Source organism: Physeter macrocephalus, unplaced genomic scaffold (genome assembly GCF_002837175.3).
Source record: "Physeter macrocephalus isolate SW-GA unplaced genomic scaffold, ASM283717v5 random_123, whole genome shotgun sequence".
NCBI lineage: Eukaryota > Metazoa > Chordata > Mammalia > Artiodactyla > Physeteridae > Physeter > Physeter macrocephalus.
Window position 1 is genome coordinate 1 of NW_021145409.1, and position 26,338 is coordinate 26,338.

The 26,338-nt window shown below is 54.7% G+C and overlaps 3 protein-coding genes across 4 annotated transcripts; 2 read left to right on the forward strand and 1 right to left on the reverse strand.

Annotated features, from left to right (window-relative positions):
* Positions 1-4: 4 nt before the first annotated feature.
* Positions 5-4,222, forward strand: SNX15 (sorting nexin 15; the record flags this gene model as incomplete). Its single annotated transcript, XM_028484093.2, has 6 exons — positions 5-133; positions 236-404; positions 724-867; positions 1,767-1,841; positions 3,107-3,364; positions 3,658-4,222. Coding segments are annotated over 6 exons (882 nt in total), but the record flags the coding sequence as incomplete, so codon positions are not given.
* Positions 4,223-4,620: 398 nt separating this feature from the next.
* On the forward strand, positions 4,621-7,540 carry SAC3D1 (SAC3 domain containing 1). Of its 2 annotated transcripts, XM_024133302.3 has the most exons (3): positions 4,621-4,749; positions 4,936-5,516; positions 6,588-7,540. In XM_024133302.3, the coding sequence occupies exons 2-3, from the start codon at positions 4,943-4,945 to the stop codon at positions 7,088-7,090; spliced, it is 1,077 nt and encodes a 358-aa protein (XP_023989070.1). In that variant the 5' UTR covers positions 4,621-4,749; positions 4,936-4,942; the 3' UTR covers positions 7,091-7,540. The 2 variants fall into 2 exon arrangements, with proteins under 2 accessions (XP_023989070.1, XP_028339900.1); XM_028484099.2 differs by having other exon boundaries at positions 4,630-5,516.
* Positions 7,541-7,967: 427 nt separating this feature from the next.
* NAALADL1 (N-acetylated alpha-linked acidic dipeptidase like 1) lies at positions 7,968-18,458 on the reverse strand. Its single transcript, XM_007119249.3, is given in 21 exon segments — positions 7,968-8,134; positions 8,137-8,219; positions 8,534-8,603; positions 8,606-8,625; positions 8,736-8,823; positions 8,899-9,072; positions 9,157-9,238; positions 9,981-10,071; positions 10,153-10,244; positions 10,498-10,565; positions 10,651-10,714; positions 10,798-10,883; positions 13,894-14,013; positions 14,156-14,241; positions 14,946-15,050; positions 15,152-15,411; positions 15,413-15,436; positions 17,283-17,405; positions 17,793-17,914; positions 17,997-18,169; positions 18,259-18,458. Coding segments are annotated over 21 exon segments (2,232 nt in total). The 3' UTR covers positions 7,968-8,033.
* Between the last annotated feature and the right edge of the window lie 7,880 nt (positions 18,459-26,338).

Sequence of the window (26,338 nt, forward strand, 5' to 3'; positions counted from 1 at the left end):
TGTCCTGGCGGGTGCAGGCCGGTTTGAAGGCTCGGTGATCGAGGAGCGGCGAAAGGGGGCCGAGGACTTGCTTCGCTTTACTGTGCACATCCCCGCACTCAACAACAGCCCGCAGCTCAAGGAGTTCTTCCGGGTATGTGTACCTGCTCTTCCACCATCCCCCGCACCTGGGAAGCTTACCTCCCCACCAGGCTGCACCCTGTGACTCCCCCTGGCTGGTCTTTCTCTCCTGAAGGGTGGGGAGGTGACACGGCCCTCCGAGATGTCCAGAGACGTGCATATCCTGCCACCCCCTCTGATCCCCACACCGCCCCCTGGTGAACCCCGCGTGCAGCCTCATGAGCCCTGGTTGCCCCAGCCGCTCCCTGCAGAGAGGAGGGGCCTCGAGGAGTTGGAGGTGCCAGGTACATGGGGTGGGAGAAGGAGCCAGGGCTGGAGGGCCCAGAGCATGTGTATCTGGGGGGGGTGGGGACCACTCCCTCCTCAGTGAAGAGCCTGGGGTGTTTCCCAGCTCCTCTACCACGATCCTGCTGAGGAACTCTGCACAGGTCATTTTCCTTCTCTGGGTTTGAGCTTCTTAATCTGTAAAATGGGCACAAACCCTAAGAATGGGCTTATCCATGCCTGTGGTGGCTGAAAGGATACAGTGAGAGGGTAATTACATTTTGAAAGCTGGGAAATAATAAAAGCAGCCATGAATGTCCCCAATGATCTATTCCTCAGTGGACCCCCTGCCATCCAGCCCTGCCCAGGAGGCCCTGGATCTCCTCTTTGACTGTGGGAGCACCGAGGAGGCGTCCAGTTCCCCCGGCCAAGGCCCCCTCACCGAGGCTGAGCTTGCCCTCTTTGACCCCTTCTCCAAGGAAGGTAACAAGTTGGGACAAGTGAGGGGTGGGGCGAAGGCGGGAGCTGGGCAGGAGGTCCTTAGGGGCAGGGAGGCAGAGGCGGGCACAGCCACTGGCTGGCCTGCGCCTTGCCCGTGTAAATCTGAGAAAGGCGGCCCCTGTGGGCGAAAGGCAGCCTTGGTGAGAATTAGAAGCAGTGCCCCTTCCCCCGTGCTGGCGAGCTGGATGGTCCTGTACAGTGAGCAACCACGGAGGAAGTGAGCCACTTCCCACCATGGCATCTCCTCCCCGAGAAAGCTGTGGAACCAGCAGGGTGTCACCGTGCCCCGGGAGGGTTTCAGTTCCTTTGCTGGAAGCCCGAGGTGGGGCTTCCTGGCTAGCTTGGGGTCTGGCTGTAGATCTTCTGCCAAGAGGCCCTGTTGGTCAAGGGAGGGGAGGTCTGGGTTCAGAGGACAGCAGAGGAGTCCCCTGGAGCAGCCACTGACATATGAGGGCACCAGAGATGGAAGGCCCCCCCCATGGAGGCCCTGGTCCTGAGCTCCTTGTCAGATCAGGGACTTGACCATCCCAGGCTCTGAGACACAGGGTCTTTCCGTTTTAAAATTCTCCAAGTTTATGCTGTTACTGCAACTGGGGTATTGAAGTGGCTGATTGCACTTCCGGATCATCATGCAGCAGTTTCATTTTGGATTCTGCAGCAGTCTTTTGAAGCCCATTTTGTTGGCTTCCCTTGGTGACCTCTTGGGCAGGCCCTTAGCTTTCTGGGGTCCAATCCAAATCAGGACCTCAGTCTCCCATCCACTTTTCTCCCATCCACGTCCCCACCAGCTCAGGCCTGACTGCCCTTGGCCATGGTGACAAGGGTGTGAGGACTGTCCTTTTACTCTTCTTGTTCTTCTTCCCCCCCTGCCCCGCTCCCAGGGCTGGGGAAGGGAAAGAAGGGACTGGAGGGGAAAGGCAAGAGTGGTGTCACCATGGCTGATGAACCGGCCACAGGTAGGCGGGCATCCAGATACTCTGCCCTGCCCCAGCCAAGCCCCCTGGGGTACCCTGTGCCCAGATGCTTGGGCAGGAGCCTGTCAAGACTCCTCAAAGGCAGCTCCCATAAGACATTCCCTTGGCCCACCGACAAAGTCCTAAACCCTTGCCCACACCAGGCCTGGAAGCGCACTTCACTCAGATGCTGCCTTCTACCCTTGCCCCATTTTGTGGGCACCTCCAGCCAGCCTTTCACCATCGGAATTCTCCAGGCGAGGAGCCAGCGCTCGTCTCTCTCTCTTCAGCACATACACCAGGCTCTTGAACCCAAGTACTAGGGCATCCCAAGAACTCTTCCTCTTCTGCTCCATTAGCAAAACAGGGAGGGCTGTAGTCCAGCTGGGAAGTGAGCTGTCACCTCCCCTTCCTGTAAGAGGCCCCTGGTCTCCACATGGGGTCCCTTGGATAGGGTTGGAGAGAGGCCCACCCTTCCCTCTCCAGGCCGGTGGTGTGCAGTGGTGGTTCCTAGTCCTGCCCCTTCCCTTCAAAGGCCCTTTCATCAAAGATTCAGCAAATCTCTAGCCTTCTTTTGTGTAAGCTATGGAGGGCATCTTTAACCATCTCTTTGCCGGTCCTAGAGGATATAAGAGCCCTTCTCTCTGGAATGTGTGAATACCTACCACCCACTGTCTTTACATTCGGGGGCCTCAACTGAAATTGTAAGACCTTAAAAAAGCCTTGAGATTTTCTGGATCCATTATCCTAAGATTACAAGGCTTGGAGCATTTCTACCCTTGACCTGGCATAGTTGGTCTAGCATCCTCCAGTTAAACTTCATGGAGGAAATTCTTGGATTTATAGGTCAAGCGTAGTCAGGACGGAAGTAGAACCAGTGACCCAGAGCTTGCAAACTAATGTTAATGTGTACCTAAAGAAAGAATTAGGCTACATTGTACATCTGAAACTTATATAATATTGTAAATCAATTATACCTCGAAAGAAAGAAAGAAAGGAGGAGAGAAAGAAAGGAGGAAAGAAAGAAAGAAAAGGGAAGAAGGAAAGGGAAACAATGAATTAGGGAGGTAAGGCTGTTTTTACCAAAGTACACGAACTCCACCAGTCAAATAGATCATGGCTAGTGTGCCATGTACAAGTGGCTTTCGGATTGCCCAGGCACTGAAGAACCCAGGACAGGTTGGTGGGCAAGAGAGGTCTGGGGATGGGCAGCAGGCCCTGGGAATAGGAGGTCCAGTCTGGCTTGAGTCCTCCATATCTGATTGCAGAAGGTGTAGGCCCCAGTCCTACCCACATGGGTGAGCTGGCAGCATTGGAGGCAGAATCTGAAAGACTGGACCAGGAACCTTGGGAGCCAGGAGGGCAGGCGGAGGAAGAGGACGAGGAAGGAGGGCCCGCCCCTGCCTATCTGAGTGAAGCCACAGAGCTCATCACCCAGGCCCTACGGGATGAGAAGGCAGGCGCCTACCCTGCAGCTTTGCAGGGCTACCGGGATGGTGTGCACATCCTGCTTCAGGGAGTTTCTGGTGAGCGGGACTGGAGGGTGGAGGGTCAGGCCTGGGGTACTGGATGGTGCAGTGAAGGGAGAGGAAAGTAAAAAACAAGCAAGTCAAGGATCGGAATTGCTCCTCACTGACCAATTGTATAACCTTGGGCTGTTTCTTTACCTCTTGTGGCCTCAGTTTTATTTGTAAAATGGGGAGAATATATCTGCCTCCCAGGGAGCAGGGAAAGACACATGGTGATGCTCTGAACCGTAAGGGGCTAGACCAGGGGTTCTGAACCCAGGTGCCTCTGCTGAGCCATTCTGTCTTCACAGGTGACCCATCACCTGCCCGCCGGGAGGGTGTGAAGAAGAAGGCGGCTGAGTACCTGAAGCGGGCAGAGGAAATCCTGCACCTGCATCTATCCCAGCTCCCACCCTGAGACGGGAGAGGACCCTTTCCCAGGACTCTAGCTCCAGCACTGCCAGCCACCCTGTTCTCCTCTCCCTGGTGCCTGGCCTGATCTCCTGGTCTTGTAACTCCAGAGGCCATTTCTGTGTGTAACTGGACCAAGAATGAGACAAATAATGAATTCTCAGCTCCCTGACCACACCTGCCACCTTGGAATCAGGGACTCACACGTCTGATCCTGCCTGTCTCTATCTTGATATGTGAGCAGCAGCTCTGGTCCCTAGGCTCTTTGTTTATCCATCTAGAACCGGGGTCTGCAGACTACGTCCCGCAGCCAAATATGGCCCACTGCCTTTTTTTGTAAGGCCCACAAGCCAGAAGAGTTTTTACTTTTGTTTAATAGTTGAAAAAATTCAAAAGAATAATATTCTGTGGCAGGTGAAAATTACATGAAATGTAAGTATCTAAAAAATAAAAGTTTATTGGAACACAACCAGGCTCGTTTGTTTACGTGTTGTCTATGGTTGCTTTTTCACTACACCAGCGGAGTTGAATAGTCGCAGAGTTGACTGGTTACGACCTGTAAATCCCAGAACATTTACTGTTCTGGCCCTTTGCAGAAAAAGTTTGCTGACCCCTGATCTAGAAAATAGGGAGAAGAGTCTCCAGGGAAACAGAAGAGAATGACAGCAAGGCCCCTGGAGCCGGGTCATTAGGTGAAGAACCAAAGCGGGTGCACGCACTTTCTGCCCGTGGTTCAAAGCCAAACCGTGATGATTCAGAGGGCTGGAGCCTGGGAAGGCGTGTCCCCACCCCTGCCCCGCCTCTCCTACAAAGCGATTGGTTGCGGAAGGGACTACAAACCGGTGCATCATGGGAGTGGCCCAGACCGCAGAGGTGCATGATGGGCGGGCTTTCGCGGGTCCTGAGCGTGAGGAACAGTGTTGACCCTGAGCTACAACACAGAGCATCTCGGGAGGCCTGCTCGAAGGTCTGTGGGAAGCGACAGGAACTCGGTGAGAGAACGGCGGTGCCAAACGGACGGCGGGGATGCTTAGACCAGGGCGGGGAGGCGGGCCCGTCGGGGTCGGCCCCGCCCCGCCTCCCCTGAGCCTCCGCCGGCCTTGGCGTGCTCTCCCGCAGGATGGGGCGAGTGGCCGCACCTATCCACGGGATGGTGAGCGCCCATCCTTTCCCCCCAGCCCACCCATGCCCGGCTACGAGCTGCCCGTGGGCACGTGCGTGGACATGTGTCCGGCCGCTGAGCGCGCCCAGCGCGAAAAGGAGCGCCGCCTGCACCGCTTCGAGGTGGCGCCGGGGTGTCGCGGGCACAGGCCCCGAGCCGACCCGCAGCGCGCAGTGAAGGAGTACAGCCGGCCGGCCGCCGGGAAGATCCGGCCCCCACCGAGTCAGCTGCGTCCGCCGTCCGTGCTGCTGGCCACCGTGCGCTACCTAGCCAGCGAGGTGGTGGAGCGCACCGACGCGTCCCGCGCAGAGATAGCCAGCTTCGTGGCGGACCGGTTGCGCGCCGTGCGGCTGGACCTGGCCCTGCAGGGCGCGGGCGACGTCGAGGCGGCGTTGGTGCTGGAAGCGGCGCTGGCAGTGCTGCTGGCAGTGGTGGCGCGGCTCGGACCCAGCACAGCGCACGGGCCAGCGGACCCGATGTTGCTGCAGGCCCAGGTGCAGGAGGGCTTTGGTTCTCTGCGGCGCTGCTATGCGCTGGGCGCCGGGCCCCACCCCCGCCAGGCCACCTTCCAGGGCCTCTTTCTGCTCTATAACCTGGGTGAGTCGGGGTCCCCGCGATAGAACAAGGGGCAGGCGGCCCTCCGTGAGGACAGTGGAGGCCGGGAAAGGAAGGAGAAGCTTTAAAACCTCACCAGTAGCTCCCTCTCCATCCCTGCCTCCTAAATGTGTGTCTCAGCCAATGCACAAGATGCACCGAGCGCTTGGACCTTCTGGCCTGTCTCTTCCCATCTTTGGGTCTGTTTTCTCGTTACAGAAGTGGAGGGGATGGGGTTAGAATGGGACAGTTGACCTAGATAGTGGTTTTCAAGCTTTTTTTTTAAACCTCCATTTCAGTCAGCGTTACAAAGCAGCCAAGAACACATATGCCAACAAATGTATCTGAAACAGAAGGTTCAAGACTAGATCTTTTCTATGGATGGATGGTGCATTTTAATAAATTCTATTTAGTTGTAATAAAATGCTGTTGACTTCACAACCCACTAATGGGTCAGAAGCCTCGGTTTACAAAAAGTGACCCAAGTTTCCAGTGTCGTGATTCTCCTTGGAAGGGGAGCAGAGGCAGAATTTGAAAAAATAATTGCCTCACCAGGCGGACAGAGGAAGATGTGGCAGAAGCAACTCCCAAATCTTGGGGCAGCTAGGGCAGTGAAGAAAGGACTGGGTTGGAAGTCAGAAAACTCAGATTTGGTTGGGTCAAGTTCTACTACGTACAAACTCTAAGGCAGTCTGAGGCAAGTCATTAAATTATCTGGGCCTGTTTCCTTCCTCTGTAGACACTGCCTCACTTTATTATGAGGAGCCAGACTATTTGAAGGGGTTCTGGAACCTCTGGCAACAAATTCTGATATGGCTTAGGAAGGGGCCAAGGGGGAAAGGGGGAGGGAGGGTGGGCTTGGCCTGGGGGAGGGGCGTGGCCAGACTGGGAGGTGGGGGTGGGGTGGGGAGTGAGGTAGGGTGATGAGCTCTGTGGAGGGCCTGGAGGAGGTGGCGTGGCTGAAGACCTGAGCAGATGGGAGGGGAGATAGGGAGAGACCTAAGGGGATGGCACGGAAGGTGGGCCTGCTCCAGAAGGAATCAGCGTCCTCCTTCGGGCTTCCCGCCCTCACAGGCTCGGTGGAGGCCCTTCACGAGATTCTGCAGCTGCCCACTGCCCTGCGTTCCTGCCCAGCCCTGCGCACTGCCCTGGCAGTCGACTCTGCCTTCCGCGAAGGCAACACTGCACGCCTGTTTCGCCTGCTCCGGACCCTGCCCTACCTGCAGAGCTGCGCCGTGCAGTGCCATGTGGGCCGTGCCCGCCGGGGAGCCCTGGCCCGCCTCGCTCGTGCCCTGAGCACCCCCAAAGGCCAGACCTTGCCCCTGGGCTTCATGGTCCACCTGCTGGCCCTGGATGGGCTCAAGGAGGCACGGGACCTGTGCCAGGCCCATGGACTGCCCTTAGATGGACAGGAGAGAGTTGTGTTCCTGAGGGGTCGCTACACTGAGGAGGGGCTGCCACCTGCCGGGACCTGCCAAGTACTGGTGGGGAACAAGCTTGGAGGGCGCACCCTGGAAGAGGTGGTCACGGCAGAGGAGGAAGATGAGGCTGTGGACAGACCCAAGTCTGCGGCCTGAGGAGGGCTGTGCAGTCTCCCAGGGCCCCAGGACCGGGGCTGAAGCGCTCAGGTTTTTTTTTTAATGATTCCCACACAGTAAAAGGAACTCGTTGGGCATCCCTGGTGGCGCAGTGGTTAAGAATCCACCTGCCAACGCAGGGGACACGGGTTCGCGCCCTGGTCAGGGAAGATCCCACATGCCGCGGAGCAACTAAGCCCGTGTGCCACAACTACTGAGCCTGTGCTCTAGAGCCCGCGAGCCACAACTACTGAAGCCCGTGTGCCTAGAGCCCGCGCTCCGCAGCAAGAGAAGCCATCTCAACGAGAAGGCCGCGCACCGCAACGAAGAGTAGCCCCCGCTCGCCGCAGCTAGAGAAAGCCTGCGCACAGCAACAGAGACGCGACGCAGCCAAAAATAAATAAATAAAATAAGTCTAAAAGTAAATAAATAAATGAAAGGAACTTGTCTTGCAGCGACAACAGCTAGGCTTAATTTATTTGGGGAGGGCGGGGAGGAGTTGAGACATGCTAGGGGCGTGGGGGGAGAGGAACCCAACTTGGGCCATGCCCTCGCCACCCTGGGCCTCAGTTTCCCCGCTGGTCACTGAGGAGTGGCTCTGGTGGTCTCTGAGTTGACACGTAAGGTTGGCATTATGCGTCCCATCCTCACCCACCCACCGCCAAGAGCAGTTGGTGGTTTTGCCATCCCCACCTTCCCTGTCTCCTGTTCACCCTCTGCCCACCAAGAGCCAGGAAGAGGGAAAGTTTCATCTGGGGCTTGTCACTTCCTTCAAGTGTCCGCACTGGTGGGGCCCTGAGCTGTTGCCTCAGAAGTTTGAGGGGGTCCTGTGGTCGTACCCTTTCCTAGCATCAGGAGAGACGGGGACACACTCAAAGAAAACTGGAGTGGGAGAGGGTTAGGATAAAGGGTGGGGATGGGAGCTGAAGAATGAGGGCCAAGGTCAAAGGTCGGCCACAGGCCTCAGGGTGGCTGCTGCGCCCTCCAGGGCCACCACCAGGCTGCTGGGCTGCCTCTGCACCTCGGGCCAGGCTGCAGATCCGGGGCCGCGCTCATGGCCTTGGAGCAGGCATTGGACAGGCCAGGGAACGTGGCTACAGAGCCGGCGCGGGGTGCCCAGAGCACACGGCTGACAGGAGGAATGGGGGAGGATCAGGCCCATTCAGGGGCCGGGAGAGAGGGGAGCTTCAGCGTGGAACAGCTCCTGTACACAGCTAGGCACAAAAGCCCCTCTCCACTGGTGGTGGGAAGAGATGTAGGTTCTAGTCCCAGGGTGACCTTCACCGATTTGCCTCCCATCCTTTGAGCCTGACTCCCCAGCTGTCTCAAGGGACTGGGTTGTGCTCTAAAGGCCAGCAAAACTGACATTTTCGTCCCTCTGGCGTTTGCCCATTGCCCAGCCTCGTCTCACTGCACCTCCCAAGAGCTTCAGGATAGGCTCACCTGTAGTAGCGTTCATCTGGGAAGGCTCGCGAATTCAGGAAAGTCCGTTCCAAGAGCATCAGCTGGTCTTGAGCATCCGCACCTGCAGGGGGCTGGAGGTGACAGGGCCCTCTGGTCACCCTACAGCCAGCAGCCCAGCTGCCAGCCTGCGTCCTGCCCTGGATGCCGCCCTCCCAGACACCTGTTTGCAGCCCTTGCTCACTCGGGGGTGCCCTTGTGCAGTGCTGATATGTGTTGGCCCAACACCGTGGCTGCCTCCTCAAACTTCTCCACTGCGGTCACCAGAGGTCCTGTGGGGAACAGCCAGCATCTTAGCCCCGGGGGTGCTTGGCTCCCCATGCCTCAATGCTGGGGGGGCTCCGTACCCAGGCTGATGCTGTGCTGCTCCAGCAGGCCACCAAGGTCCTGCTGGGCAGCCTGCAGGAAGCTGCGGAGGATCTCGCTGTAGTCACTGCCGTTAAGAGGCAGGAAGAGGCTGTCACTGAGCCGGAGAAGCACACTACCCACGGTCCGGGCCACGGCCTGATGGCTGCTGAAACCTTGCAGGAAGCACGACAAGGCCAGGGCTCAGTCTTCAGCCCATCCTCCTCCAGCCTCAGGATGCCCCTTGCCCTCGTCCTCACCAGGGTCCACAAACTTGTCCACGTAATCAAAGGTGTCAAAGGCTGTGTGGTAGGTAGGGTAGATCCGGGCTGAGGTCTTGCTCTGGGGGAACAAGACCCAGAGGTGACAAGCTTGGGATGGGAAGTGGAAGGAAGTGTACAATGTAGAGACATTATTTCAATTCGGTTGTCACCACATCTGTGAGGAAGGTTCTAGGATTCCTACTTTACAGAGGTGGAAGCAGGCTCAGAGAGGTTAAGTAACCTTCGTGACATCACACAGCTAATAAGTGGCAAAGCTGGGTCAGTTGCCAGTTTCCCGTTTCACATGAAGGAGAAGAACCTGGGGTTTGCAGTCAGACAAGAGGATTCAAATGCCAACTCCACCACTCAAGAGTGGTGTAGCCATGGAGGGGAGAAAGGGCCTTTTAGAGCATCAAACAGGGAGACAGGTTGGGCACTCTGCATCCCTTATCTCATTTTACCCTCAGACCACCCCTGGTCTATACTGTTATTTAATGTATTCTGAGATAAACATTTTAAGATCTCTGGAATCAGGATGCTTCTTATAGTCAGTGTCATCCTGCAACTAATTGACTGTGCTTTTTTTCCCTCCTGAATAGTGCGTATCATAACAGTGCATCTTATACTCAGTTATATCTTAACTTTTATAAAATAACATAGATGAGGGTGAACATGCCCAAGAGAGGTAAAGAAACTTGGCTGAGGTAGCACAGCTACTGAGTGATGGAGCCGGATTCAGTTTGCACTGGAGCGGCCCGAAGGAGAGGAGGGGGCTGGTGGAGCAAGGAACCGGGCTGGGGGATGGAGGGGTGTCCGCTTACCCGGTCATAGGTGTATGCGATGTCCATGGAGGAGATGCCCAGGAAGTGAATGAACGGTGCGTAGTCGCTGTCCGCACCCAGAGTGCCCGGGCTGCGGGAAGGAAGATGGTCAGGCTGCAGGGCGCTGGGCCAGCTCACCAGCCCGGAGTCCCCATCCCGGCCCTGGGCTCACCTGGGGACCAGGCCGTACACCGGGCTGCTACGGTTGTAATATCGGATCCAGTTGTCACAGATGCTGAGACTGCTGGGACCTGGTGCGGAGATCTGAGCGGAGGGGGATCTAGTCTCGGGGCTGGCCCCTCCCCAGGCCCAACGACCAGGCTGGTCCTCCGCTCTTCCCACCCGAGTTTCCAGCCCACGCACAGTCCTGCGGGTCCTACGAGGCCCACCCCGCAGTCTCAGTCCCACCCCCAGCTCTTCTAATAAGTACCAGCTCCAGCTCCGCCTACCCCGTGTAGCCCCGCCCCGCCCCGCCCGTCCTCCTCCCCGCCCCGCCCCCAGCCCCTCCCATTTCCACCTGTTTGGTTGCAGAGAAGATGACGCTTTGGACCGGGGGCGTCCCCTGCGCCCTCAGGGTGGCATTAGCTGTGAGGGGATCCGAGAAAGACTCTATTCGGGCCCCGCCCTTTCGTTTGCCTCCTCCCCGAGGAAGCCCAGCCGCCCCTCATACCAAACACCGAGATGTCCACGTTGATGTAGGCTACGGCGCGCTCCTGCAGCTTGCTGAAGAACTCCTGCAGGTGGATGGGACCCCGTCAGCCCCGCGCTGACCTGCCCCGGAAATCCCCTCGAGCGGCGAGCTGCGGGGCTCGCTCACCTCCGTGAACTCTGTGGAGCCGATGAGCCCAAACTCCTCTGCCCCCCAGCTCGCAAACACGATTGATCTTCGGGGACGCCAGGTGCCTGGGGAGGAGGATAAAGGGCTGGAGGGCAAGATCCCTCGGATCCTGGGGTGGCTTAGGGGGAAGGTTGGGGATGTGGAGGGGAGGGAGGGCTGGAACGGGCGGGGCACAGGCGACCGGAGGTAGGTCCTGGCACCTCCCTGGTCAAGCCTTCCCTGAGGCTCCATCCTCCTTTTACCAGCGCCCCTCCTCTGCTGTGACACCCCCCAACATCGTCGCCAACACCGACCTCCCTCCGTCAGGTGGTCCCTTCTGCCAGAATGCCCTAAGCCCCTCTTCTCTCTGGCTATGCTGATTAGAGGTCCCCCAACTCTCTCCTCCATGCATCCTATGCAAAACTCTCCCCTAATCGTCTTCACTTGGTGATGATACATTCACATTCTCCTTAGAGCGTTATCCATATTGAGCCAATCCTTACAACACGTCGTGAGGGACAAACTGTGACTGTCTCCATTGAGGAAACTGAGCCATAGAGAAGTTTAATGACTTGCCAGGATTACACAGCTGGTAGGCAGCAGAGCCAGGGTTTAAATCCAAGGCCTGGCTCCAGAGTCCAGGGGCTTAACCAATGCCCCACATTGCTTCTCAGAGCCTCCCGCAGCCTGGCTTCCACCTCCAGTCGCTGTGCCCTCGCTGCTCTTGCCACAGGCCTCAGCCACCTCCTGGAAGCCTCCGAGCTCCTTGCTCGCCCCCTCACCGCCTTCAGACTCCCCCTCCCCCTCCACGGCACTATGCGCTCCTGGCTGTGCTCCCATCTCTGGATGCAACTCAGTCCCCTTTGATCATTCCTCATCTTTTTGTTTTAAACCAAAAGATTTTAAGTATAGGAACTTCCCTGGTGGCCCAGTGGTTAAGACTCCACGCTACCAATGCAGCGGGCCTGGGCTCGATACCTGGTCAGGGAACTAGATCCCGCATGCCGCAACTAAAAGATACTGAGTGCCACAACTAAGAGCCGGTGCAGCCAAATAAATAAAATTTAAAAAAATTTATTTTATTTTATTATTTATTTTTGACTGTGTGGGGTCTTCATTGCTGCGTGTGGGCTTTCTCTAGTTGCAGTGAGCAGGGGTTACTCTGTTGCAGTGTGTAGGCTTCTCATTGCAGTGACTTCTCTTGTTGCAGAGCACGGGCTCTAGGTGCGTGGGCTTCAGTAGTTGTGGCTCGCGGGCTCTAGAGCGCAGGCTCAGTAGTTGTGGCGCACGGGCTTAGTTGCTCCGCGGCATGTGGGATCTTCCCGGACCAGGGCTCCAACCTGTGTCCCCTGAATTGGCAGGCAGACTCTTAACCACTGTGCCACCAGGGAAGCCCTAAAAATTCTTTTTAAGTATAAAATGATTACATGCTTGCAATGAAAAATTCTCATTTTTTTCTGCCAAAAATGCATAAGATGAAGCTAATCAGACAAACCCAAATTGAGGGACAGTCAACAAATTAAATATCAGGATCATGAGAGAAAGAACAGCTAAGAAACTATTACAAATGACCCATGCAACTGCTACATGTGCAACGTGTGACCCTGGATTGGTTCTTGGACCAGAAATTTCTTTTGCTCTAAAAGTTATTGGAACAGGGGCTTCCCTGGTGGTGCAGTGGTTAAGAATCCACCTGCCGGGTTTCCCTGGTGGCGCAGTGCTTAAGAACCCGCCTGCCAATGCAGGGGACATGGGTTCGAGCCCTGGTCCAGGAAGATCCCACATGCCGAGGAGCAACTAAGCCCGTGTGCCACAACTACTGAGCCTGCGCTCTAGAGCCCGCGAGCCACAACTACTGAGCCCACGTGCCACAATTACTGAAGCCCGTGCACCTAGAGCCCTTGCTCCGCAACAAGAGAAGCCGCTTCAATGAGAAGCCCGCGCACCGCAACAAAGAGTAGCCCCCGCTCGCCTCAACTAGACAAAGCCCGCGCGCAGGAACGAAGACGCAAAGCAGCCAAAAAGAAATAAAATAAATTTATTAAAAAAAAAAAAAAAAAAGAATCCGCCTGCCAATGCAGGGGACACGGGTTGGAGCCCTGGTCCGGGAGGATCCCACATACTGCGGAGCAACTAAGCCCGTGCACCACGACTACTGAGCCTGTGCTCTAGAGCCCGCGAGCCACAACTACTGAGCCCATGCACCACAACTACTGAAGCCCGCACGCGTAGAGCCCGTGCTCCGCAACAAGAGAAGCCACCACAATGAGAAGCCCGCGCACCGCAACAAGAGTAGCCCCCACTTGCCGCAACTAGAGAAAGCCCGCGCGCAGCAACGAAGACCCAATGCAGCCAAAAAAGTAAAATAAAATAGAGTACTTTGCCCATTTAAAAACAAATAAAACAAAAGTTTTCAGAACAATTGGCAAAATTGTTAATTTCCTGATTCTGAGCATTGCACTGTGGTTATGAAAGAAAATATCCTTATTTTTAGGAAATATACAGCTCTGCCACCTGGTCCAGCTGCCCCTTCCCACATGCTGTGCCTGCACCTGGATCTCCACCCCTACCGCTCCCAGAACTGCCGCCTCCCTGAGCTCTGGCTTGCATCTGGAAAGCCTGGTAGATATTTTCCTTATAGCACGTTTCACAGTTGTCATTACAGCATGAACTCTGGTGTTCACTGGGAGATGTCCAGTGCCTAGAACTGGCCTGGCACGTAGTAGCCATGGGGGACATATTTGTTGAGTTGACGATTGTCCGTCACCCCTGCCTCAAATGAGCTGAGACTCCCTGAGGGCAGAGCCTGGGCACTGCCTCGCTCAAGGCCACATCTGGCCTCGCTTCATTGGAGGGGCCCAGGAAACCCTCAGAAGGTATTGCACAAGTTCCCTGTACCACACTGGGCTACTTGAACGAGGCCAGGGCTTGTGTCCATGCATGTATGCCCCCAGGGCCCTCCAGCTTCGCCCAAGTGGGCACTGGAGAATGAGAGAGAGGAGGGGGGACAGGACGCCCAAAAGCTCAGGAAGGGCTGGGCTGGAGGCGACCTCCTGGGGAGAGAGTCCCTAGACCAGGGGAGCAGGATCCGCTCACCCTTCTTCAGCAGAGTCCCCAGGACGCGGGAGGGCTCCAGGAGGACAGCAGTGCCACTGCTGGGGTCCACGGCCCCGTGAACCCAGCTGTCCCGGTGGTTTCCATACAGCACATAGCGGTCTGGCGGGAGGAGCAGAGTCAGACAGCCAAGAGGAGGAGCGAGGGTGGGCGGGGCAGCCAGGCTGGGCAGAGGGGGCGTGGTCGCGGCGCTCAGAGCAGGGCCGGCTCCCGGGGGCGCAGGGAGCAGTGAGGAGGCGCTCACCAGGCTCCACGGCCCCGCGGATGATCCCCAGGACGTTGGAGGAGTTCCGCAGCTCCAGGCGGTTGTGGACACTCACGTTCACCTGGCTGGGGGAGCGTAGGGGTGTTAGGAGTCTTCCCCTCCGCTAACGTAGGAGAAACTGAGGCCCAGAGCAGGAAAGGGACCTGGCAAGGTCACTTGCCCGGAAATACCGGGAGAGACAGCGAGGCTAGAGCCCAGCTCTTCTGATTCCAATTCTCCTCTGTACTCACTCACTTATCGGATACCTAGTGTATGCCAGCAGCGTACCAGGCTCTGGGCGATGACTGAGACAGACACGGACCCCACCCTCGTTGGGCCTCCCTCTCGAGGGAGGCAGACCCCAGGGGAGTGAACAACTGCAGGCAGCGAAGGGGCTTGGGAGGCCACTGAACAAGGTACCTGGTGGCAGGTGGGGAGGTTAGTGCAGGCCAGGAATGACAGAGCGTGGGGGAGGGTGTTCCCATCAGCAGAAACAGCAAGTGCAGAGGCCCCGATGTGGGAAGGGCTGCGTGTGTTCAAGAGAGGGGGCGGCTGGAGAATGGAGGTCCAAGATGATGTTGGGGGGGACCCCACAGGGCCTTGTGAGGCACGCAGCTGTTTCACAGGCTTCCCCAAAGACAAGACAGATATTCTGGACTCAGGGAGGGGTTGGGAGACAGGAGAAAGGGAAAGGCCAGGCCTTGAAGTGAGCAGAGAGGAAACCAGGGTCCAGGAAGCAAAACAAGGGAAGAGAAGGGGAGCGTTGGGGGAGGAGGGGGCCCCATCTCACCTGCCTGCTGGGAAGTTACCATCAGAACGGAAGCCGGGCCCCAGCTTGTAGTCACAGCCCAGGGCTCCCTGCCAGGCAGCCGGGGCTGAGGTTCCCTGCAGGTTGCTGGGGAGGAGGGGGAGGCCCATCAGAGCAAATATGGGTGCGGGGGTTGAAGTTTGGGGGCCACTGGAGAGTGGGAAGGAGACCCCAGGGCAAAATCTCACCAGAGAAGGACTTCTGCATCCTTGAAGCCAATGGGCTGAGTGGGAATTGGGGGAAATCCGAAGGTATTGTCAGAGTGCAGGCGGAAGGAGGAGGGGTTGGCTGGAAGGTAAGGAGTCAGTGGGTCCCCAAAATACTCATAGTAGGAGCCTCGCTCCACCCCCGAGGGAGGAAGGCCCCAGGAGTGTGGGAAGGTCTCGTTCGGCAAGCTTTTCCCGTCGTTGATATCTCCAGGGTCCGTGTACACCAGCACCCCAGCCACCACCATACTTGGCAGCATTCACAGCCTGCAGAAGGCAAAGGAGGCTGTGTTTAGGGGAGGGGCGAGAAGGGGGCACATCTTGTTCCTCTTCCTCCCTCCCTCACTGTGGAAACCAGGACATATCTGTCTTCCCACCGGCAAGATGATACTTACACAAGTCATTTGTTATAGTGCTGCTTGAGGCAGCAAAAGACTGTTGAGCCTAGGCAATGGCTCATCAAAGGGGTCATTAAATAAACCAAGGTACCCTACGGTGGAGTACTACGCAGCTGTATAAAAGAAGGAGGATGTGCTCCTAAACCCAAGTTCATATAAGCACTGTTCATAATAGCCAAAATGTGGAAACAACCCAACTGTCCATCACTGATGAATGGATAAGGAAAACCTAGTATATAATGTGCAAAGGAATATTACTCAGTCTTAAAAAGGAGTGAAGTTCTGATACATCAATGAACTTTGAAAACATTATGCTAAGTGAAATAAGCCAGACACAAAAGGACAAATATCACATGATTCCTCTTATGTGAGGTACCTAGAGGAGGCAAATTCGTAGAGACAGAAAGTCAAATAGAGGTTACCAGGGGCTGCAAAGGGAGAATGAGGGAGTTAGTGTTTAATGGGGACAGAGTTTCATCTGGAACCATGAAAGCATTCTGGAAATGGATAGTGATGATGGTTGCACAATATTGTGAATATCCTTAATGCCATTGCATTGTGCATTTTAAAAATGGTTAACCTGGTAAACTGGTAAAATATATGTTACATACGTTTTAGGACAGTAAAAACAAAACAGTACATTAAAAAAAAAAAGATCAAGGACAGAGTTTATGTACCAACTGAGAATGATCTCCAGGATGTATTAAGGTGAAAAAAGCATAGCTCAGAACAGTATTGTATGCTACTTTTATATAAAAGGAGAAGGAAGTAAGAATATGTCTTCATATGTTCTTCTTCCCAAAGAAACTCTGTATACATAGCCCATAAACAAACAAACAAGCTACCTTTTTGGAGGATGGCATTATCAGAAAACTTTTTCACTCTATACTTTTTTTTTTAAACTGGAAGTTTCATAATCTGTATAATTCCACCACGCCTGTTCCCCTTTGTTTTCTTCTCTTTTCTTTCCATTTTTTTTACCCCCAGCTCTTATCATGGGCACTTCTTTTATTTATTTATTTTACTTCTTTCTAAATTGTGATAAAGTACACATAACATGAAATTTACTATCTTAACCATTGTAAAGCATACAGTTCAGTGGCATTAAGTATATTCCTATTACTGTGCTACCATCACCTCCATTCACCTCCAGAACTCTCTTCATTTTGCAGATTTGAAACTCTGGACCCACTAAAGACTAACTCCCTAGTCCCTGCTCCCACTCTATACCTTTTCATATTTAAAATAAATAAGTAAGTAAACATTTAAGAAAACACAGACATGTGACCCTCAGTTAAAATTTTGTGTTGAAAAGAAGCAAGTTGTGGAGGAGGGGACAGCAAGTTGTGGAGGAGGAGGGATTTAAGTCAATGTTCAGAAGAGCTACTTCACAGGAGGACTTAGACTTCCAGAATACCAAAGCTGAAAAATGTGCCCAATTCCTTTATTTCCCAAGGCTCAGGGAGGTTAGGGGACATATCCAAGGTCACACAGCACCTAAGTGTTCTTTGGGCCAATCCGTGGGCTATAGCCTGGCTGGGCAGAGTGCCAAAGCAGGCCGTTGGTGGGTGGAAGGAGTCTTTCACCCTCTCCTGCCCCGAGCCCAGGGCTTGGCCTACCCCTCAGCCCTGCGCCATCCCCTTCCCCGCACATCCTCCTGTCCACTGCCAGCCCCCCTCCCCACTCAGCCCCTTGCACTGGGGGCTGCTGCTTACCTTAGCCCTGCGCCCTACACCCCCATAGCGGGTCAGGACGATGCTATCTTGGAGGTTGATGCCCTGTTGGTATAGCTCCATGAAGTCTTCTTCCGAGCCCCGGTTGGCATAGACGAGGAGGCCCTGTTCCCCAGAGAAGGTGACCCTTAGAGCCAGGCCCAGGAAAGAACGGGAAAGGACGAGTGGCAGGATGAAGGATTTCGATTCTGTCCCCCAACCGCGCCTAGAGCTTATAAGCTCCCCAACACAAAGTCCCACCTGGTTTGCTCTGTGTCCAGGTACCCTGTACCAGGCCTGGCTTTGAGCAGGGCCCATTGGTGTTTGTTGAATGACTAAGTGATGTGCAAAAGGAGTCGTAGTGGAGTGTGGAGGCAAAGTAAATTCTGGGCGCGGCTGAGCCGCAGTTGAGGCCCTTTTCTTCAACTGCCCCTGGCTCAGGATGGGAGCAGCCGGGCCAGGAGCCAGCGGGAGCTGGGCCGTGGCAGTGGGGAGGGGGTGTCCCAGGCCCACCTGGGGGGTTCCGGGGGGAGCATAGGCAGCATACGGTGGCACCACATTGGGGTCCCCCTGCTCCCCAGTCAGGTTCTCTTCACTTCGTTGGGAGGAGAAGAGGATGTCCCCAGCAGGACCCACTGTGGAGAGAGGGCAGTGTCCGGGCTGGGCCCGGCAGCTCCCCCGGCCCACAGGCCCCCCCAGGCCAGAGCAGGACCTCACCAACATCCACACGGTTGGGCTGCTCCTGGCTGGGGAAGGACAGCAGCACCTCGTACTCAGAGGTCCCAGCTGAGTCCAGGCCCGACTCCGGGTCCTGCCAGCGCCGCAGTAGCAGCTGCACCAGAGCCTCATCCCGGGGGCTGGTGGCCAGGTGGGGCTCCCTGGAGAGTTCTCTGCAGGGTCGGTAGAGAGAGGGGCGGGCCCAGGGTCAGGGAGGGGCGTCTGGCAAACAGGAGGGGCACACCACGGGCAGGCCTCTCACCTAAGGTTCTCCCGGATCCTGTTGGCATCGAGCTGTCCCACGACAGCCTCAAGGATCTCCAGGTCCAGGTCCTGGGAGGCTGAGGCACTGGGGGCTGGCAGGTCAGTCCCCTTGGGGATGGCAAAGTGGCCCAGGATGACCCCCAGCCCCAAGAGGGCAGCGGCCCCCAGCACCCCTCCAAGCACCCTCACGCACTGCATCCTGCGGAGTCTTGGCCAGCTGGTGTGGCTCATTAGAGATGGGGTGTCGGGTCCAGTTAACCATTACCTAATAGGTGGCCCTGCCCTTTGGCCACTAGCTGGCAGGGAAAGTAAGGGAGTGTCCTGCAGGAAGGGCCGGGAGCTCTTCACATCCAGCTTGATTTCTGCAACATTCACCTGGAAGAGACCTCCAAGGGGCATCACATCCATACGTGGACGCTGAGGCTTGGAGAGGGACCAAGTTTCACCCGCGGTCTCCCAATAGGAGAGGCCACGGTAGGACTAGAACTCAGCTCCTGTCTCCAGAGAGGGGCCTGCTGCCCACCATTCCTGCCTGTTTCCCTGGTGTCATTCCATCTCCAGCACATCCAGCCCTGGCTACTTGGCTGGGTTTTGAGTTCAAATCCCATCCTTTGCTAGACAGTAAGCTGTGTGACCTTAAGCAATTCACTGAGCTTCTCTGAGCCTGTTTTCTTAGCTGTAAAATGGGATAATAGAACCTATTTCACAAAACTGTGGTGCTGTTTTCATTAAACAAAGCCACATCTGTAAAAATGTCTAGCGTGGTGTTGGGCCCATAGCAGGAACTCAGTACATTTTAGCCGCTCCTGCCTCATCTGACCCCTTAAAATGCTAAGCCTAGAGCTAAGGGAAGAAGAGGGACTCAGAAGAATTCTCTGTAACTATCCTGCAGGGGTCCCAGTTTATGGGAGAAAGTGGGACTCTTAGAAAAGGAGACTGGGGACTTCCCTGGTGGCGCAGTGGTTAAGAGTCCGCCTGCCAACGCAGGGGACACGGGTTCGAGCCCTGGTGCAGGAAGGTGCCACATGCCGCAGAGCAACTAAGCTTGCGAGCCCCCACTATTGAAGCCCGTGTGCCCAGAGCCCGTGCTCCGCAACAAGAGAAGCCACCACTCGCTGCACCTAGAGAAAGCCCGCGTGCAGCCACAAAGACACAACGCAGCCAAAAAGTAAATTAAATTTAAAAAAAAAAAAGAAAGGAAGGAAGACTGTTCTAGAGGACAGAGCCGGAGAAGCACACTTTCTTGACAAGCTGACCTCCATCCCCTGACCCTACCAGGAATCCATCCATCTATTCATTCATCCATCCATTCATTTATTCACTCCTTCACTCATACCTGCAAGCATCTTTCATTTATTCATCCCTATGCCACATCCATGCCAGGCCCTGGGGAAGCCAAGGTGCCCAGAAACTCAAGTCTAGCAGGGGAGTCAGATAGGCTTTGGGTTCAACCATGTGGTAAGCGCCCCTATAGAGGGAGGACCAACATGCTCCCAGTGGAGAGAATGACAAATTCTGTCCAGAAGGGAACACTTGAGGGGAATCTTCCAAGGATGAGAAGGCATTCAGCATGCAGAGAAGGCAAGGGGCAGGCCATCCTTACAGATGGCCCGGCATGTATAAGGGCTGCGAGGGGAGGGAGCCACCAAGTACTCAGTATAAGCCTCTTTCAGACTTCATAGACAGCCAGGCAGGGCTGGGAAGGTCCCTGGGGCTCAAGTGTGACTCCTTCCACCTGCCATGGCCAATCCTGCCTTGGGATTCTTCCCAGCCAGGCTGCAACCCATTGGTTTTGTTTGTTTGTTTGTTGTTTAAATATTTATTTATTTGGCTACATTGGGTCCTAGTTGCGGCGCATGGGCTTCTCCAGTTGCGGCACGCAGGCTTCTCTCTAGTTGTGGCACGCGGGCTCTCTAGTTGTGGCGTGTGGGCTCCAGAGTGCGTGGGCTCAGTAGTTGCTGCATGTGGGCTTAGTTCCCCCTCAGAATGTGGGCTCTTAGTTCCCCAACCAGGGATAGAACCCACATCCCCTGCACTGGGAAGCGGATTCTTAACCACTGGGCCACCAGGGACGTCCCCAGGCTGCAACCCATTGACTGGCCCAAAGATGCCTGGAAATCTGGGGGAGCTGGGCATGGTAGACTTTGTGTGTGTGTGTGTGTGTGTGTGTGTGTGTGTGTGTGTGTGTGATTTCACAGAACCCTCTCAGAGCAGCCCCCTTCCTACTGCCTACAGCCCCATTCACCTGCACCTCCGTACCCGCGTCCCCTTGTGCTGGTTGGGAGGGTTAGCGTGTTAGCGTGGCGGGACTAGGGGTAGGGTACAGTGTGATCAGGGACTTCAGGAAGGTGCACCAGAAAGCCACAGTCCTTGAAGAGCTGATTATCAGCATCCAGGATATAATCTTATGAGAAGGCCATCAGTGTGGGGAGTGCACACATTCCTTATGAGGGCGCAGGAGGACAGCCACCACCAGGCAGCCAGCCAGACACCCAGGTCAGCTGATAAGTAAGCTGAGGAACAGACATGGTGATGACACCAGGAGGCAGCAGCTCCATGGTCCTGCCCCACCCTCCCCTGGAAGGAACATGTGAAGCCACAGACATGACATCTGGACAAGAGCGTGTGACATCTGAGTGGGTGACACCGGAGAACTCCGGCTCAGGCTGTTGGAATCAGCTGACGTCTATGCTGCTGTAGGCACCAGACAATAACTCGATCAATCTTTTTTCCCCTTCTTGGCTGGGAAGATCGTATGGCCCCTCCCTGAACACTTTGGACTGTGAGTGTTGATGGAAATCCCTTCAGGGGGCTAATGCATTTGATTTCCTTTTTATCTTCCCACCTCGCTGCATCCATCACTCGGACTTGGAGAGTTCTTCCACCCCTCCAGGACAGCCAGCCCATTGGTGCTAGCTCCTTTCCACTCTCCCTCACCTCCCACGTGTGCTTTCCTCCCTCCTCGCCCAGCCTGAGTCCCTTGCAAACCCTCTCCACCCCCGTGATCCTCTCTGTTTTGGTCACATTCACTGGAAAACCCCCGACCTGGTTACATCCGCCCCTCCACCTACTCTGCACCTGCACCCTTGACCCTGAATATGCCTGTGGAGTCAGATGACCTCGCTCATCTCGCTTTCAGTTTGCGATCCTAGACCTCGAACAGGCCCTCAGTCCTGCCCGGCAGTCCTACCGTCCTTCCCCGGTCCACGCTCCCTCCCGCACTCCTAGATGGCGGTCGCACATCCCCTCCTCTCTTCTCAAGCCTCCAACACATTCTCCTCCACCCTCACGCTCAGCTGATGACCGTGCTTCCTACTTCACTGAGAAAATCAGAGGGAACATCACCGTGATGTGATGTGTGAGCCACACCCCTGTCCAAGGCAGCCTCTCCCCCGTGCAGAGCCCACCCCCTCGCTGCTCGAGGATGTGGCCCCACAAGTCTCCCTGCCTTTACTGGATCACTTCCATCCACCTAAAGCCCCTGTTTATGGTGTTTAACACCATCTTTTAAAAAAAATCTCTCAATTCCACTTGCTCCGCTAGTAACCGTCCCATTTTTCTGTCCCCTTTTATGATAAAACTCCTCGGAAGAGTGGACCATGCTGGTCTCCAGATCCTCTCCTCCTGCTCTTTTTATTTTTTTAATTTATTAATTTATTTATTTTTGGCTGCGTTGGGTCTTCATTGCTGCACGCGGGCTTTCTCTAGTTGCGGTGAGCGGGGGCTACTCTTGGTTGTGGTGCGCAGGCTTCTCACTGCGGTGGCTTCTCTTGTTGTGGAGCACGGGCTCTAGGCGCACGGGCTTCAGTAGATGTGGCTTGCAGGCTCTAGAGCACAGGCTCAGTAGTTGTGGCGCACGGGCTTAGTTGCTCCGCGGCATGTGGGAGCTTCCCGGACCAGGGCTCGAACCCGTGTCCCCTGCATTGGCAGGCGGATTCTTAACCACTGTGCCACCAGGTAAGCCCTCCCGTTCTTTCTTGAGGCCGCTCCACTCAGGCTTTACTCCACTAAAATTACTCTTGAAAATGTCCACTTTGCTCCATGTCGCTGGATCCAGTGGTCAGTCCTGTCCTCTCTTCTTACTTGACCCGGCAGCAGCGCTGATCACAGCTGATCAAGCGTGCTTGGACCTTGGATCGCTTCTCTAGCTACACCCATTTCCCAGGCGATCTCCTGACTGTAAACTCCACTGTGGCCCCTCCCTCAGGTCCTCCACATCTCTGCTCAAATGTCACTTCTGCACGAGTGTCACTTTCTCTAAATTGTGTTCCTTCGCCTCCCTCAAGCTTCCTCTCCGTCTCCAGCTTCATTCATCTCCATTGCATCTATCACTATCTGACATTAATTATTCCTTATCTCCCCGCCCAGAATGTAAGTTCTACTGGGGCCTGGATCTTTGTTTTATTCATCGCTGAATCTCCAGAACCAAGAGCAGTGCCTGGCACGTAGGAGGCACTCAACAAATACTTGTAGAATGGATGAAAAACTGACCCAAACGAGCTCAGTTCCTCCACCCTGGGCATTCGTACAGCTGTCTGATATTTAAGGAGTGTCCAGGGCAACCACAAGGGATACAAGAGGTGGGCACAGAACTCCTGGGAAACAGACCCCATCAGGACAAGCCTCAACAGGATTGCTGAGCCAGCCGTGGGTGGGAGCCTGCATAGCACAGGGGCTGTGGGATTTAACAGACCTCTAGGGCAGGATCTTTCTGAAGGATGATTCCCCTGGATGGAGGGTGACGCTGCCAGGCTGCAGGATAGGGGCCACCTTCTCGGGCAGGAATAGCAGGACCTTTAGCCTGGGCAGGAGTGGGGAGCCTGCTGGGAGCCTCTGGAGGTACCCCAACCCACTTCCACTGGGCCTCCGAAGCCAGTCGGAGGTTTGGGTAGATCCACTGGAGGTTGGCTTCAGAAGAGAGATGGGACCATGTGGACACGAGGCTGATTTACCAACCTGGCCCCAGCGCGTTGATGGCATAGAGGCTGGAAGATCTGGGCACAGCTTGTGATGAACACAGTAGCCTGCTTTGACTAGTAGTTCTGGGGGAAACGTGTGTCTGTGTGTGAATTAAAATACCTGGTAATGCCCTGGGGCCCACACAGCCTTGCCTTGGGACTTCCCCTGGAGAAGCGCTTCCTGACTGGCCTGCAGAACCGCAGGGGCGCAGCATCAACAGGAGAGGCTGTAGGCTCTGAGCTCGGGGCGCTGACGGGGCCCCGGGCTGCTGACATGTGGCCAGGATGCCTTTGGGACAGCCGTCAGCACTTCTGTGGTTTAGACATAACTGGGGAGGGGGCTCCGTAACCGTCTCCATTTCCTGCAGCCAAGCAGCATGGATGTCGCCACATGTGCTTGCTTTCCCAGGCTGAGATGCTGGAGGCTTTCAGAAAAAACATTTTTTTTTTAAAATAAAACGTGGATTTTTTATACAGCAATAAAAGAACAAACTCCATGTACATACTGTCACCTGTAGCACCATGGATGAATCTCACAAACGTAAAGATGAGCAAATGAAGCCCGACACAAAAGATAATATATTGTAGAATTCCATTTATATGAAGATTCAACTCATGTGACTTTATATGAAGTATATTAGTTATAGACTGTTGGAGGAGGTCACTGAGAGGACGTGACCGCCAGTTGACCCGTGAGCTGGACCGGGGCAACTGGGGGCTCCTCGCCCCTCCCCTGTCTTCAGAATGTCCGCTCTGTCCCACAGTTCCCACACTAGGAGCTGTTTTAAGGATGCAGCCTTGAGAGAGTAAGGTGGTGTTGAGACCACCTGGACTGAATACCTGACCAAACCCAGTTAAAGCCTCTATATAAATTTTCAGGATTCTGGCGGGTGGATGCAGGGATCTACTCGTCTTTTGGAGCCCAAGACAAGCCTGGTATGTAAGTTCCTTTTCTTATCAAAACTGCCGCCTATCTTGCCAAGGGTGAGGGCAGGTGGAGAAGGGATGGATTGGGAGTGTGCGATTAGCAGATGCAAACTATTATTATATATAGAATGGATAAACAGCAAGGTCCTACTCTGTAGTACAGGAACTATATTCAATATCCTGTGATAAAACCAGCCTAAGGCAGACACTCCCCACTGTCCAGGTTATAACCTGGTGCCAGCAGAGACTTCACAGGGAAGACAGAGCTGTTCCAATTATGTATGTCTTCTGTAGAGGGGATTACTGAGACGGCGAAGGAAAGTGCAAGACTTGGTCGCTGGTGCTACATGGTGGCAGCTTTGACATTTCTCTGGCTTCTACTTTATTTTTTAAATATTTACGATTCTCACCTGCCCTAATCCAATATTTATAAAAGAGGCAGTCTAGAGAAAAAAAAAAATATATATATATATATCTCCTGTAATAAACCATATGGAAAAGAATATGAAAAAGAATATATATATGTATAACTGAATCACTTTGTTGTATAGAAATTAACACAGCATTGTAAAACAACTATACTTCAATAAAATAAATTTTAAAAAACCTGCCACCTATCAAATGGGACCATGCTGATGACTGCATCTTGGTGATAGAAGCCCTTAAGTGCTTACATTGATTTAATCATTTAGCTGTTGGTCCAGCTATCCCCCTCAATCTCAGTATCAGATGATTCCCTTCAGGAAAATAGCAAGATGCCTGTACAGCTGGGTCACTGGTTGGCTAAGCCACTGGTCAAGAACCAATCAGGGAGATGCCTGGGAGCCCTGGAGCCATCCAGGGGAGGAGGGTAGGGTCTTGGGAGAGGAGGAGAGCTCAGCTCAGCCTAAAGCTGTGACCAAATCAAACCTTCACTAATCAATGTGTCATCAGTTTTTGGCGTGGGCAAGGTCCCAAGGGTCTGTTATAAGTCAAACCAGGTCTGACAAGGGGCCACAAACCTGGATTTCCATCCTCTTGGCTAGTTTCCCCCCTGTAGTGGGTATAAGGCAGAAAGATGGTCACAGTTCTTTCCATGTCATATTAGAGGACTCTGCCCAGTAAATAATACCACCCTTAGGGTTAATGGGACTTTGCAAAAAATTGCCCTATAGCATATTGACTGATTTTGTATCTGCTTTAGCAATCTTACTTCAGGATTCCTTCCCTTTTGCCCCCTTGAATACGTGTGTGTGTGTGTGTGTGTGTGTGTGTGTGTGTGTGTGTGCGCCACTTTCTTGTATCCTCCTTTAAAGTGGCTTTGTCCATCTTGCTGGCTCTGTCATCTCCCTCATTAGGGAGTTAAAAAAAAAAAACCTAAAGCACATTCCTTGTCTAGTTGTATGGGAATTATTTCTAAGTTTTTGAATATTCTACCTATACATTCTCTGTGTGTCTCTGTCTCTCCCTCTCTCTGTCTCTCTGTCTCTCTCTGTCTCTGTCTCTCTCTGTCTCTCTCTCTCGTTACATCAGTAATCAGGGGATGCTTAGAAAGCCTCCCTGGGGCTGGACAGAGTCTGAGGGCAGCAAGGCTGATGGGCGCAAGCCTTGAGGGCCTGTTGGTGGCCAGGGCACAGTGACCACAGCTGGACACTCAGGCCTATGGATGGGGTGGGGGTGGGATCTATGACCCAGGACAGGGAGAGCCCCATTGGTGAAGGGAAGCAGGTCTCAATGGAGGCCCCAGGAGGCCCTGGCTGAAGGTGGGAATGGGAATTCAAATTCCAGAAGCACCTCTAGGCCTGAAGCATGTTGCGTGTTGGGCCCTTGGGAAGCTCTCACTACCCCCTCCCCCATGACTTGAGTGACAAAGAGGAAGAGGCTTATCCAAGGCCATAGTGTGGGAAGTGGCTCTTCCCACCCCTCCCTAGACTTCTGCCCTTTGGAGTTAGACCTGGGGCTTCCGTCCTCCCCAGGAGAGAGTATGGCCCCCTTCCAGTCCCACCCCAGGGCTTATCACAGGGGCATTGACCTTGAGGCTGATAAGAGCCAGACCTGGAGCCTCCTGGCGGGGGCAGCTCAGGACTGAGGGAGGGGTGGACGACGGCCTAGGGCCCAAGCTGGGAGCCAGTGGCCTCCTGCTCCAACTGATTCCCAGGGCCCACAGAGAGGCAGGGGAGCCATGGATCAGCTGCGGAAACGTTTACTGCCGGG

Coding starts and splice junctions, on each gene's coding strand:
- SAC3D1 (XM_028484099.2), top strand. CDS start 4,784: ATGCTTAGACCAGGGCGGGGAGGCGGGCCCGTCGGGGTCGGCCCCGCC. Junction 5,517..6,587: donor CTTTCTGCTCTATAACCTGG/GTGAGTCGGGGT, acceptor CCGCCCTCACAG/GCTCGGTGGAGGCCCTTCAC.